Source organism: Myripristis murdjan, chromosome 5 (genome assembly GCF_902150065.1).
Source record: "Myripristis murdjan chromosome 5, fMyrMur1.1, whole genome shotgun sequence".
Classification (NCBI taxonomy): domain Eukaryota; kingdom Metazoa; phylum Chordata; class Actinopteri; order Holocentriformes; family Holocentridae; genus Myripristis; species Myripristis murdjan.
Genome location: NC_043984.1, coordinates 11,151,238 through 11,166,300, shown reverse-complemented (window position 1 = coordinate 11,166,300; position 15,063 = coordinate 11,151,238). Strand labels below are relative to the sequence as shown.

The window sequence follows — 15,063 nt, the reverse complement described above, 5'->3', positions numbered from 1 at the left end:
TTTTACATTTCATTTTGCTTTCAAGGTAAAGTTTCTAAAGCATAAAATGGATCCATATCAAAATCACAGCATCTCAGTATTCACATTAAGGTAAGTGCCTCATTTGTCAAAGCATCAACACTAATAGTGTGTCTCTTCATGACCTCAGCTGAATAGGGGGATCCTTCATTCCCAGCTCTAGAATAGACTTATTCTTCCTCGCAACTGTAAACCGAACCGTCCAATTTCATGTGAATCACTAATGCAAATTCTATATTAAGTCAGACAGCTGCATTTTCTCCTCCCCGGGGTTTGTTTTGCTTGTTTGTTTGCCTGTCTGGGTGTTATTAGAGGGATTCATATTCTCTGTTTGATGAGTTTCATTCAAAAAATTACATGCACCATTTGAAAAAAAAGAAAAAAGAAGTGGTTTGACACCTGCTCTCACCAAATGATTGTTGGCATGACAGCAAACCATAATATTGGTTGCAGCAAAGCTATGAGTCATCATAAAACCTTTGCTTACAAAACAGAGCAAACAATCATCTGGGTGATCGTGCTAATGAAAGGATTCAGGAGGCAGCTTTTTCTCCAGATGATGATGTGGTGTTTCGTGACGAAAGCTGTCATATGTTGAACGCCACCTTTGAATAGCTCTGAATGTCAAACGGAAGGACGTCTTCATGCTTGATTTGAGAGAGTGCCACGGTTAGTGTGTAATGTGTTCTCGTTGTCCATCTCTTTTTGTCTAGCTTTCTGCCTCCGTGTGTGTGTGTGTGTGTGTGTGTGTGTGTGTGTGTGTGTATCAATTAGTCACTTGTCCAGCGTTGGATGAGACATCAACAGATTTGGCTTATCGAAGTGTCTAATGGGTGACAATCCGCTTAAACTATCATTCATTCATACGCACATACACTCCCACACCCGCCCAACCACTCACCCACCCACCAAAACACACACACACACATACACACACACACACACACACACACACACACATGCAGAGAGAGAGAGAGAGAGAGTCTGAGTGTTCCTCCTTAGCTGCCATGACAACCAAGATGACATCAAAGGGATTCTGAGTAGAATTTGTTTTCTCTACTACAATAAATGATGCACACTTTTATTGGAGGAATGATACTAATGTGAATGTTGCATAGTTTGTTACGATTTCAGTTAAGTTCACTCACAAAAACAAAAGTATCGATTGTTGGATCGTTGTAGACAGAAAGTGCTACATAGAGACAAATTAAGATGACATTAAGAGAGTACATTAAAAAAAAGAAAAACGGTTTGAGAAATGTAATAGTCACATGATTATGCCCTCTCCTTGTGGCTGTCTTCATTTTAGCATAAACACTTCAAGCAGTAAGGTTATGAGCAATAAAATTGATAAACAAAATCATGTTAATCTATTTGCTTCAAGTGATGCTATCTAATAGTGATCGTATCCTTTTGAAGGAAGCAATGGCAAGAAATGAACAGACTACAGTTCTTTCTTTCGTGCTAAAATATTAATGTTTGCCACATACAAAATGTAAAATCTTTTAACTGAGCTGCTCATTGTCAGTCTGTGCATACCCTCATTAAAGAAGTATTTTGTGAATTACGTAGAAAATTGTTGAATGTTGAATGTTGTGATAAAAATATTCACAGAATCTCAGCTTTTCACAAAACCAAATCGGAGCATTGCTTCCATCTTGTGTTCTCAAAGTGAACTGCAGATTTCACTGACAAAAAAATAAATTAAATATTTATTAAATAAATTATGTTACTTAATAAATAAATAAATAAATAATCTAATAGGTTTATTTTGTTTATTTAATTTTATTTACAATGTTAAAACAGTGCAGCCAAACAAAAATAAATAAAACGTTGAATCGTTACATCCAAAAAAAAAAAAAAAAGGGGGGGAGTCAGGGTCAGAACAGCAATATGAGCTTCATGCAGCTACAGATACAAGATTGTCCAGCAATACCTAAAAAAAAAAAAAAAAAAAAAAAAAAAAACAAGCTGACATTTCATGCTTTATAGCCAGAGTATTGAACCAAACCAGATCTCAAGAAATTCAGTCTGGCTCCAGGCTGATATATTCCACCTCTCCACGTTCATCTTCTTTGCTCTTGTGACGTAGTTTGAAAATTGGAGGGATGCATATTAGTCCATTAGTGTCCAACAGAAGTTTCAGGGCAGCGTAATGTAAGGTACAATTTGCCTTTTTGCCTTTCACCATAACTCAGCCTGCAGTAGCTTCTGCCACTTTTACCATAAGGCACTTGTATACAACTAGAAATGTAAGCATGTACAGTCACACCCTGGCTGGTGCGAATACGTTCCCAGGAGCAGCAGGTTGGTATGATCCATCGACACAGTCTGCAAACTTTTTATACAAACATCATGATGCCTCCTGGTAGGAGACAACAACTTTTACAACTCTCGTTAAAAAAACGACTATTCCCATCACTTTTTTTGATTCAGCCAACATGATGCATTGCAGTATAGTCTCTCAATTCAAACCTATGAAATTTCTATGCACTGAGCAAGTTTTATGACCTTATGACTAAGGAAATACATTCATATCCCAGTGTAGAGTTCAGAAATTTAAAATGCACACACTTGATTCAGGCTAGCTGAGCTCTGTTAAAGGCTGAAGAGTTTACCTTTTAGAGATATTTGTTATTCATCTAACAACAGTGCTGTGGTCACGTCTATTTTAGGCTGTATTGTGGTTTTGCTGCACTAATTCAAGTTCACTCAGGCAACAAATTGTTGACGTACAGTACATATGACCGCAATCTCGAAGTGAAACACAAATGGAAAAGGAAAATGTACAATAGCTCCACTTTCATGAACTGGGTTGATAAAACCATCAGGTCAACTTATCACATGGCTTTTTCAGCATATCAGCAAGTCCAGAGGACAACACATTCAATCCTCTTGGCCATCATTTCTAACTTTATCAGATATTTTCCCTGTGTTAACCAGCGCTAGCTAAAAGGAAATCCCAAACATTGTATACAAAAGTAGTTTCTTTTTTTCATTGCCCATTTCAGTATTCAGTTTTACAGTAGTTAAGGCAAAAAGCAGTCCATGTCATGGGCAGTGGCGTCTTGGTGAAGGGGGATCAACAAAGTCCAGTGTGTCAAAGTGAATGTATGTGTGTGTTTTCATGAGCTGTGTGAGTTTCTGTTCTCCTTTGGTCTGCCTTTGATTTGTATTGATGCCAGTCAGTGCAGTCCATTAGAGCATCAGCACTGCTTCTGCAGGCTACAAAACATATCGAGCAGCTAGACTGGCTTTGATACCGTTGAGGGCCATCAGTGCTTACTGTAAAACACCAATATAGATGCATGATGTAAATATAGACTATCCGAGGCTAGCCGACAGTGGGTTACAGGATGGGGGAATCTAGATCCAGTCAGTGTAACAGAGTGCCAGTACGCAACATACTGACGCATTACAATGTGCACGTGCACGTGCACTTTTTCTGTCCATTAGTTCCAATGCAAAGAGTGAGTGCCACATAGTGATTTGAATTGACTCGGTCGGTCAGTGCTTCAGGTGAGTTAAGAGGTCCCGTCGCTCCAGTGCGTGGCCCATTCCTTCTTATGGATGACCCCCGACTTCTCGGTCTGGAACTGTGGCCGGTCCTGACGAGGGATCTTCACCGCATGGTACTGAGGCACTTTGTCTTTGTACTGGGCCCGCCGGAAAAAGCCACACTGTCCGAGGAAGAAAGAAAGGAGGAGAGATGAAAGGGGATAATTAACTCCTTTTCCCAGTTAAGCAGCTTTTAAGTTAGAAAAACATTTTTTTCCCATATTGTATGACAGTGTCACATTCTGTATCTGCTGGTGGCAATGCTTCATTGAGGCTACATCACACTTACATTGAGTGACATATTCAAACCCAAGGTGTCGCTGATCTATGTCTGCAGCATTACATCAATTAGACAACATCTATATGTTTGGTGCATCATTTTATATGCATTTCCCTGTAATTCAGCAGGACATATTTGGTATCTTTGGAAACCCTGAGATTTCCACTAGAATTTAAAATGAAGCTCTTTGGGTGTGAACAAAGCAGCATGCATTCAAACCACAAAACGAACTGACGAGGTTGAAGAGTTTTTAATACTTAATTCAGTATCTACTGTACCCATTACAATACATAGTGAGCCAAGGATTAACCCCATTTATTCTGTAGTAATGCCTGCTGCTCTTTCCCACACAACGATGAAGAAAGAAGTGTTTGGAGACCACGTGTGTACCACAGAAGCCACAGTCAAGGTGGCCTTTCAATAATGCACGCAGGCACTAGAGAGTACATCCACATGCTTGACATTTAAATTCAGCATCAGTCTTGAGTGTACTTGATCCACACTCTGCACCGTCAAAGTGCCATTCCACACATTACCCTGAACACAAACATCTACTGACAAGTTCATTCTGGCACTTGGAAAAAAAAAACCCTTGTTGGGAATTAGATGAGAGAATGAATGAGTGAGGGTACTAAGGAGGATGCAAGTGAATGGCAAACACCTGATGAGGAGAAATAGTTGGAATTTGTGCCAGAATGTACAAGTCTAAATAACTAGTAAAGTCAACAGTAGAGCCATAGCACACAGCAGAGCAGGCATCAAGGGTCCCTGACTGGAAGCGGACTGGATGGTGTTCAGCAGGCACGGGATGGGTGGGAAGCAACAACAGTAATTACACTATGAATGATTTTATGCATAACTACATTTATGCTACACACATCCTAAAACCATTAAGTAGCAGTTAAATCACATTTAAAGTTAAAGTTAAATCACAAAACAGGCTGTTTCAATCAAGATATTTTTTGATTCCCATAAAGCTAACTGGATCATTGTAACTCCTATAATCACAGTAATAAACAAGCTCCAGGGCATTACTGCTATATTGTACAATGGGTGGCTTTCTGACCTATAAGACTGCATAGATTTATCAGCACTCCTCTGTTGATAAAGCATAGCTATCAGTGTAAAACTGGTGTTATGCCTACTCTTGTTGTAATCAGGAAGGTAGTTACTGATCTTTGTTTTCTAATGATTTTATTGTAATGCAAAATAGGTGTATCTCACTGCAGGAAACCTTTCCTACAATATTTGTGCTGTAAACCAAAAGCAAAAAGGTCTTTAAACTGTGATTATTGGTGCTATAACACAAGGCACATCTCACCTCTGTCCCCATGAGGATAGTAAGGAACACTCTCTGTTATTATTGCTTCAATAGCACATCTGTGTTTTTGCGATTATGCATTCCAAAATGTGTTAATGCATCATGCCACACTGAACGCCACCAAGACACACCAGACCGGGGTGAGGGTGCATGAGGAGACGAGAAGTGGGTCTGAGGATTTTTACCGCTTGGAGGGAGAGGGGGAGGGGAGAGCAGGCCAGAGTAAAGTGTTTTTGGGGCTAGGGGTGGAGGGACCCTATAGCTCTGATGCCTGCTTCTCCGCCTCCGAGGGCTGGACCCCCAAATGTGCACGGTAGTACTCCGTCTCATAGTGTTGGCGCCGCTCGCTGCGCTTGAAGAACCCACACTGAGGCAACACATGGCCATGGGGAGGTGAGAAATGATGAAATGGAAGAAAGGAAAAAATGATATGGGAAAGAGGGGATTTAGGAATAAAGGGTCCCCAGACGGGATTGAAAGGAGACAGGGAGGGAAAGAGAAAAGAGTGACAGAGGAAGGGAGAGACAGAGGACAAACACAAAGTACAAAGGAAGAAACAGAGAAATGAGAGTGAGCTGGAAAGAATAAAACTGATTACAGGACAGAGCAGAACAAAGTAGAAAGAAATCAATGGGCTATCACAAAGCACAGACAAAACACAAGAGACGTGGCCAGTGGAGTGACAGAAATGAAGTGAAACTTTGAAAACCAAGTGTGGATACGCTATTGAGGTGTTTTTTTAGCAACATTTGGTTCTTCACTATTGCAGATAAATTAAGTGAGTGGAAATACTGTTTGTTAAACCAGTTTTACATCATAGTATTATGTAGTCTGTTGTACTGCTGCAGAGTTTCAATATTATTAATGTCAAAGGAGTGACTGTGGTTATGCGGTTAAGAATTTTTAGGCATCCTGACAGATAATTGTCTCTGTGTACAAGACGTAAGAAGCCTGTGTGTTACCTTCCACAGTATGCAGACCAGTAGAGTCAGCAGCAGGATGCCTGCCAGGATGGCTATGAGGATGATCCACCAGGGGATCCAGTACTGGTCAGCAAGTCCGGGCTCTGGATAGATCATCACTGGAACCTGAGGAGACAGGGAGGAAACTATTCAATATGAAATCAAAGTGAACAGGTAATTGTGGCAGATTAACCAAAACTGGAGACTGTCATCGCTGCTGGAAGTTAGCAGCTTGTGGTGAAATAAGCAATTAGCGCAAAATAATTGCCTCCAAGGTGCCTCTAAGAACTGTTAGAATTTTTTTGTTGTTTGTTGTTTGTTTTGGTTACTGATAATGACAAAGTGTTAAATGTGCATCAAAGGCAAGATGACCAGTTTACATGAGTGAAAAAATGTCAAAATTGGCAAAATTGAAATTGTGCAAATTTGAGTATCCAGTTCCAAAAATTATTTACTGGACAACATCAGTAACCATGAGCTTTTGTGCTTTGTCAAATTGTGGGTCAGCATCATAATGCATATTATATGAGTCATATAATATGCCAAGTCAAGTGTACTTGTGCATCACATCAATATCTATATCTATATCTGCATCTACATCTGTATATCTATATCTGTACTAAACAAGATTTTTAACTGACACACACCACTTCATAAATCTTCATAAATGGAAGTGGGTCCATTACCTGTGCAGCAGCATCCTTTAACACCAGGTGTTTGATGCTGGACTTCACAGTGATGTTCGCTCTGACCAGCAGCTCCAGAGCACTGACTGCTGGGAACTCCTGTGTGTGTGTGTGTGTGTGTGTGATTGTGAGAGAGAAGAGATGGTGGGAGTAAAAGAGAGAGAATGGGTTAGTCTTGCTGTGCTTCATTTAAGAAAAAAATCATAATTTACAATCATACATAATTAAGGAACACATTACAGACTGTGGGGTCATGTAATCAAAGAATAGTACCTGTGACTCTACAAACCACATACTGACAAATAAAATTCACTAGCAGTTGCAGGTAATCCGTGCACTGACTGCTAAAAAATATCAGTTTGCTCTTTCTAACTCTCTTTAATCACTCTGCTCATGCAACTGCTGCAGTCCAGTCAGGAAGTTAAAGTGAAAGTGGCAGCCATAAAAGCTGGACTGAAGCTGAAATGAAGCATAATGTGCAAAGAGATGAAGCATAATGTGCAAAGCTGATGCAATGATGGCCTCCCTCACCTCTATAAAGGTGCTGTTCCACAGCCTGGCGTGGATTTTGAGGACAGCCTGGTCAGAGAGGCTGTGGAGCGGACACTGGAAGAGCACGCAGCGTGCCGACCCCAGGAGACAGTCCTGGAAAGGACACAGTGAGTTCAGCATTGTGGGACATGGAATCAAAGCCTGGCATAAATGCAGTTTAACACAATTTCAACTGCATGACTTATTTGAGATGTCCTTGATTGAACTTTCTTTGTAGATAAAAGCATCTATAAAAGGAATGGCAAAAAGTTCTATTTTTGACAGTTTTTAATTATCCTGCCCATATGCACATTAGCACGGTTTCAATCACGGATGCATTTGGCAGTAATTGTTTTTATTTGTTTTTCTGTTATTTCTTCTCCTTCCACTTTGCCTCCATCTGTTTCTCTCCCTGTCCTTGCCTGCTCTCCCCCTCCCCTCCGCCTTCCCTCCATTCATCTTACCAGTTTGAGCGATTTGCGTCTCTCTGAGGCTGCCACTGCTGGGGTGGTTCTTCCCACGCTGCCCTTTGTCATCACCTGACCCTCCTCCTCTGGGTGGGAGCGGCCCTTTCTTCCAGCCTGGTGGACATGACAAATATGCAGAAAAAGATGAGTCACCAGCAACAGTAAAGTCACATTCAAGAATGATCCTCAAAATACTGGTGGGGACATGAGGACATTGTCAAAGTCAAAATTACCCTACTGTTGTGTTGCCATTCCCTAAAAGGAAAAACTGTACAGAAAACGCTGTGGCATTAAAGGATAAAGACTAGTTGGAGGGCCTTTCTCAAGCTTCAGACCCACGCAGCGATATTTTGATTCTCCAACAGTGGTGTTGGAGTCAGAGTTGCTACCAAGGCAACCCCTCTGTTTACCCTGAGATGGCCCGGCTCTGGAAGCTCTGCAGCTGAGGGGCTGTGATGAAGTTTCAGAGGGTTCAGGGGTCCTGTGCAGACGGTCTCTGAGTGGCCCTTGAATGTAAGGTTGGCAGGATACAGGAGCCATTTCCCATTCTCCAGCTCATAAGGCCACATGATGTTGAGGAAGGTGGAGCCAGGTGTTTGCAGAGCCTGCCCTGTATTGGCCACCTGACAGGAAGAAGAAGAGGAAGAAGAGGAAGAAGGGTCTTTTATTTTTATTATTGTGAAAAAAACCTTTAATTGCAATAACAGTATAGCACCTCATATTATTGACTATTTAAATGAACATAGGATCATCATGCCAGTATGTCATGTTTCAGTTACATTAGTTAATCAATTAACTGATCACTTACTTTATTGAGACATGCAGTTACTTGTGGTAAATTATCTTTATGTAGCACACACCTAATACGACATTTCTGCTGCATAAAAAATAAGTCATTATTTTTTTATAAACACACACACACACACACACACACACACACAGACATGCACACTCACTCATCTCTCACCGCAAACTCGAAGTCCACAGGGCTTCCTATGTCATCCAGAGTGGTCATGGCACTCTCTCCCCTCACAGCCCCGCTGAAGAACAGCTGGTGAGGACGGGCAAGTCTGCAGAAACACAGGGTCACATCGCCAGTCAGACAGCTGCATACACACTGGCAAAACTTCATAGCTCTTCATAGCGGTTTAAATTCATAAGCCAGCCTGGGATAACAGCATGTCTAATATAGCTGCTAAGAGGAAAAGTGAAAAGTGAAAAGTGAAAAGACCTGTTAAGTCAGATTTTGTCTACTTTTAATGCATAACCACACAGTTCAAGCAAATCATCCCTTTCTAAGCAGCATTTCTAAGCCGCTGGCAAAAGTCTTTGAAGATGTCAGTCAGTTTTAACTGTAATTACACCAAACTGTGGAGGAGGTTTTACTCACCCACTGACAGACAGAGGGAGCTCTATCACCACTTTAGCAAAAGCTGTGGCTGGGGCCAGGTCAGGCTGCTCACTGATACTGAGGACAAAACAAACATGGTGATCCAAATATGATCATTTGGTCTTAGCAAGGTAAAGATCTATGACAAAATTATCAAACTTTGTCTTGAATGAAACAACAAAGGGAGTCACTATGTTGTTTTGAGTGTCAGATGGATGTAGGGGGGCTTACGTTGCCAGTAAGAGATCTACTGTCAGCTCAGTGGTCTCGATGGTGATGTTAGATGTGCTCAAGATGATGGAGAATTTCAGCTGAAACACAAACAAAAGCAACAGATTAATTCAGAACCAGCTACAAACAGAACAGCTCATGGCATTTTGTTTCACTCTTTTTGTGTTATCAATGGTTATCAACAATTACAATAACAGCAATAACTCAGTTGTAAGGATGCAGTGCTGTCCTGCCACTTATTAGCATTATTATTATTATTATTATTATTATTACAGTATTAGGTGTAAATTATTTGAACGATATCATAGTCAGTTGATTTCAAAACATACATTAAATACTTAATACAAAGTCACAAACACAATGTACATTTGCATATTGAAAACAACTGTTACATGCTTGAGTGAGGTCCTTGGTGGAAATGTTGCACATTATGAATTTATATAATATGGACATCTACACAGTGTTGGGATGTTTATTTACTTAGGCAATCTTATTGATTGCCCACCATCTACAAGCCTGTCATTAAGACTACCCTTAAAGTGTGCCAATTCTTGCTCACAGCACTATGCACTAAATTACAGGGAATGCAATAAATTTACTTATGGCATAGTAGTTTTACATAAATATGCTATGTTGTCTAGGATAATTTTGTTATGACATCGTTTTACCTCACCTTAGCATCTCGTTTGACAGGGTTTCCCAGCTCACATTCAGCCCGGGAGCCGTTCTGGTTGGCTTGACACCTCACCTAGAATCAGCCATGACATCAAACAAATACCTTCACATGATGGATCCCACTTTGACACACCAGCTATGAAACTGTTCAATACCAGGCACAAGTAGAATATTCAGAATTATCTCAGGATGCAAAGTACACATGGCTAGGATTTTTCATATAATTTTGCCTGGTATTTAAAGTGTATGTTAGGCTTACAGTAAGCTTATTTTTATAGGGGGATGCATGTATCCTTATGGACCCGTACCTGTGGTGGGGTCCTGGAGCCTGAGTAGGACAGTGTGTTTGGGAGGGAGATGAGCAGCTGCGCAGCATGGGCATCATCTCCATCCTCCTCAGGGTACAGAGGGTCAGAGGGCATGTTGGTGACAGTGATCTCCAGCACCACAGACCGCTGGTCGGACAGGGAGAACACCTGCACATCATCTTCATCTCTGTGTGAAGGCCAAGGAGACAGTGGGGATTGAGATAAAACACATACAATTAGCAATGTAACAAACCCTAACAACTGCTGCCTGCTTCTCTGTGAAAAAAAAAAAAAAAAAAAAAAAAAAAAAAACCCTGCTGGTCTACAGCATTTTATATTACAAGACATAATGAGACATAAACAGCAAGAATGCAGAAAATGGTGCATATGCAGTACACCTGCAGTAAATAGGCGTGACATTGTCTTGGTATGCACTCATACATGCAACCCCCACCTCACATAGGCCACATATTGTGTTTGGCGAGGTATAGGTTGCTAGGCAACAGCACATAACATCAAATCCACAGCCTCACACAGAATGAGCTAGGTAGGTGGGTAGGTGTACTAACTTTGGCAGAGGGGTGAAGAGGTCAGAGGTCGGGGGTCGTGTTCCAAACTGGTAGGTCAGCTTTAGGTTGCTCTGGCAGATTTTGTCTGTGCCACATCCTTCACGCAGGAAATTAACCTTCCAGGCAGAGAGAGAGAGAGAGAGAGAGAGAGAGAGAGAGAGAGAGAGAGAGAGAGAGAGAGAGAGAGAGAGAGAGAGAGATGAAGACGCGCCTGAGTCAAACCGTGCATTCTCCATCTACTGCATGTTGTCTTAATCTTAATACAGCATGAAAACCTGTTGTAGGTCCTGCAGTTTGTTCATTTTTCTGATATTTGAATTGTATTTATTTTAATGTTCTAAGACGGCTTTCTTAAAAAGCAAATTAAGAAACAGAAGTAAAAAGTTAAAAGGACATACAGTATAAAAGGGTAGTAACCATAGAGATGACCAGTGGGCTAGTATGTGAGAAGGCACAGAGATTCATTAAGGTCCCATGTTCAAATGGTCACACCTTTTCCTGTCCATTTAGCTGAGGTTACATGATGCATATAAAATAAATTTCTTCCAATTTTGAGACTGTAGACCTAAACGGGGCCGGGCAGGTTTCATATCAGTTTAAATAACAGAATTTCACTGAGTTCTTGCACTACACTGTATGTCTTTTCCATCTGAAAATGTTTTTGAGCAGGTTATAGTTTTAAATGGAAAATAATGAGTATCCTGCATACACTGGCCTGGGTTACATTTTTAAATTATTGATTCCTTTATTCATGTGCTGTAATATTTTCAGACACTTGCCCCTCCTAAAGCAGTAAGAGTAGCTCTTGTCAGTACCCACCTCAGAGTGCAGTGTATTAGAAGGAGAAACACTCAGAATAGGCGCCAACTTCTCCAGCCTCTTGGCACCTGAATGTCTGCGTGGTGGCACAGGCTTGATTGTATGGGTTATCGCCAGTGTGATGGGACGCAGTTTGTCTCTGATATTTTCCTGTAATCAGAGAGATTATATAAAAAAAAAAAAAAGAAAAAAAGATTAAAGCAGAACATTAAAAACTGAGCTGAATAGTCAAACAAAAGCTTGAATCAATGAGAAATAAAAATATTCAGTGTATCAGAACCAAGTGGAAGGTGTTTACGTTCCTGAGCTAAGAAAATTACAAGAAGGGATTACCAGTAATTTATGTTAAACATGCATAAAATAATCAATATAATCCTTCCATCATGTGTTACTGACCTGGAGCTGGAACACAGCACTGGTGCATGCAGGGCGGCGCTGTTCGTGCAGCTCCACCTCCTCTCTCTGAGTGTACTCCGGCTCCAGTGAACTACGACCCAGGAAGTTAACTCGGTGCGGGAGGCCCAACTTCCTACGCTCCGTGTCGGCTTCAAAGTGCACCATCAGGGCTTAAGGGGAGGGAGAGGGGGAGCATAGACAGAGAGATGAGAGAGAGATGGATAGAATATTGAGAAATGTCAGGACACACACAGAGAGCACTTAAAGAGCCCACCAGGGAAGGCACGTTTTTCAATCTCATCTAAGGGAATACAGTATTACACAGCTGTGATTTTATCATAGTAGACTCTTATGTTCCTCATAGATAAGGTTACCTCATATAAATAGAAATGACTTGTGTGGCTGAGTGGGTGTTATAAACCCCCATGGGAAAGCAAAAAGGAGGCTGGTTGTGAAAACTGAGCTACGACTTACTGATGTGTGGAGAGTAGTGCTCTGGGTGGGCTTTGAAGGAGAAGCAGGCCTTGACCTCCACACTAAAAAAGCAAAATGTTGGAGAGTGAATGACAGATTTGTGTTTTTCAGCACGACACTAAATTAGAAAAATTTGGTATTTTGATGAAAGTGCATTCGTAGCATGTGAGCTAAATGATTCAATAGTTTGTTTATCCTAACTTAGTTCAGTTATCCTAACTGTCTGTCACATTATAGCGTCTCACCATACTCCCTCTCTGCCCTTGCAGTTGAACTGCTCCAGATCAATGTTATCAGGCTCAATAGATATCATTCTGGTCACATGGATGACTGGGCGAGACCTTGGAGACAAAGAAACACACAGATGAGATTGAAAGGTACAAAAGTAAGAATTATATAATTAATTATCATATAATCATATAAACAGTTATCAGAAAGCAGTGATTTTACCCTAAGTTTGAATGTGATTGCACACAACAAGTACTAAGGACTCTGGAAAAAAAAGTTTTTATTACTTTTTTTCGCTGGCAGAATTTTTTTGTTTACACATATGGTTTTGGGGTTAAAATATATGATGTTTGAGAGGCCTGAGGGATGATCACATGTGTTCCCCAACAGAAATACAGCTGGCATGCTCCAATGAGGCAAATAGATCCTTTATGAGAATAAATAATATGTAAATTAAGTCAATCAGTCAATCAATTATAAAATAACATAAAACATGAAATCCTTCATGAGAATGGTGCCATTTATTCTCATAAAGGATAGTTGGATATATGTAATAGCATCCAATCAATGGGCTGGGTTTTATAGACTACTGATAACAGGATGGTAAGTATGTATATGATTTGTGATCATATTCCTGTTTCACATGTGTCTTCTTAATGCATGCTTTACAGTAGGCATTTTCCCTGGTTTTACCAATAAAAATTTGAATTTGGGTCTTAAAGGGCAAAAAAATAAAATTTGACTTTAATGTTTCTGGTGTAAATCCATCGTCAAAGACCTTTGAGGATCTCCCACAGGTCTGTAAACAGATGTCATCTCACCTGAAGAGAACCACTGAATCATTAAGCGAGCCCACTGCCAGGTCGGGGTACTGGTTCTTATCAATATCCAGACCACCTGAGATGGAATAGCCAAAACGTTTCACATCAAAGTCACGGCCGTCCAGCACCTGGTGGGGTGAAAAGTACAAACTGGTATCACAGTGGCTGGCAGTTACACAGGCTCTGATGAAATTCACTCCTTCATTCAGTCAGTCAGTCACATGGTCCTTCATTCCTCTTCCTCGTCTTTCCTTGCATCCTTCCTTTATTTTTCCTTCCTTTTATATTCATTTCCTTCCTTTTATATTTTGTATTTTTGTTTATTTGTCCGTACTCTGTTACCTCCATCCTCTTTGTCTTTATTTGTCCTTTCCTTCATTTAGTCTTTGACATCATGTGTAATAGCCGATACATACCTGAGCAGGCTTTGTTTCGATTCCAGCATCTGAGCCTCTGTAGATGAACACTTTTCCATCTCCATCAAATGGTGCTCCAACGGCAATATCTGAACAAATTCAGGAGATTGAAATAAAGTTTTAGCTGTGCATCATTATACCTAAACAATCCATTCAGTGTTGTTACAGCTAGACATTTAGACATTTTCATTTTCATATGTGTAACATCTACAGCCTGACAACGATGCCACTATTTAACACAATTTGGCCCCTTGTGTTATCCCCTTGTTTTAGTGAATTCAAGCTAAAAAAGAGTGACTCTGTTCATCTTTATTACTGTATGAAAGCAATAACAGTCCTCTCACATGCTGTCAATATTAATACCTATTTTGCTCATTGAGCATCTTTTCATACTAATTATTTTGCAGTGAAAAGGCAGCCAATTTAAAGAAACAATTCAGTTAAAAAATAGAAATATTTTCACACTTAGTGCAATCTTTGTATTTTGGGTGAATAGTTGAGATTTGAGATTTACTATTCACATAATTTTACCCAGGAGTATATACTGTCCCACCTCTTTCTGTGCTGACAGAAATATCACTTCAATTTTCACTCAGTTGCTGCCCTTTGGCTTTGTAGGGCGATATTGTACTGGGAAGGAAATATTCCTCTCACCTCCATATCCATCTTGGTCTAGATCACCAATGTTGCTAACTGTCATCCCAAACATGGAGTCATACGTCCCATTCAGACGGATAGGCCGAGCCTGGTCATCCCAGTGACCGAAGGGGTTCAGATACACGTATACAGCCCCACCGATCTCTGCCTTACGGTCAAAGAAATTGGGAGCTCCCACTATCAGGTCTGTCCAGCTAGAAGGCAGGTGAGAGGTGAGAGGTGAGAGAGAGAGGAACACAAAGAGACACAAAGTATA

At 40.6% G+C, this 15,063-nt stretch overlaps 1 protein-coding gene across 1 annotated transcript in view; it reads right to left on the bottom strand.

The window, feature by feature from the left end:
• Positions 1–1,897: 1,897 nt before the first annotated feature.
• itga7 (integrin, alpha 7) overlaps positions 1,898–15,063 on the bottom strand; it is a 35,409-nt gene continuing 22,243 nt past the window's right edge. Inside the window, exons 8-26 of the mRNA XM_030051832.1 lie at positions 14,805–15,001; positions 14,151–14,239; positions 13,735–13,862; positions 12,931–13,026; positions 12,686–12,747; positions 12,212–12,381; positions 11,816–11,965; positions 10,997–11,112; positions 10,428–10,614; positions 10,118–10,192; positions 9,445–9,524; positions 9,214–9,291; positions 8,791–8,893; positions 8,234–8,446; positions 7,821–7,937; positions 7,357–7,470; positions 6,826–6,924; positions 6,140–6,265; positions 1,898–3,698 (exon numbers count right to left, since the gene is read on the bottom strand). Of these exons, the coding sequence (XP_029907692.1) occupies positions 3,543–3,698; positions 6,140–6,265; positions 6,826–6,924; positions 7,357–7,470; positions 7,821–7,937; positions 8,234–8,446; positions 8,791–8,893; positions 9,214–9,291; positions 9,445–9,524; positions 10,118–10,192; positions 10,428–10,614; positions 10,997–11,112; positions 11,816–11,965; positions 12,212–12,381; positions 12,686–12,747; positions 12,931–13,026; positions 13,735–13,862; positions 14,151–14,239; positions 14,805–15,001 (2,356 nt within the window). The 3' untranslated portion in view covers positions 1,898–3,542. The remainder of the gene's footprint in view (positions 3,699–6,139; positions 6,266–6,825; positions 6,925–7,356; positions 7,471–7,820; positions 7,938–8,233; positions 8,447–8,790; positions 8,894–9,213; positions 9,292–9,444; positions 9,525–10,117; positions 10,193–10,427; positions 10,615–10,996; positions 11,113–11,815; positions 11,966–12,211; positions 12,382–12,685; positions 12,748–12,930; positions 13,027–13,734; positions 13,863–14,150; positions 14,240–14,804; positions 15,002–15,063) is intronic.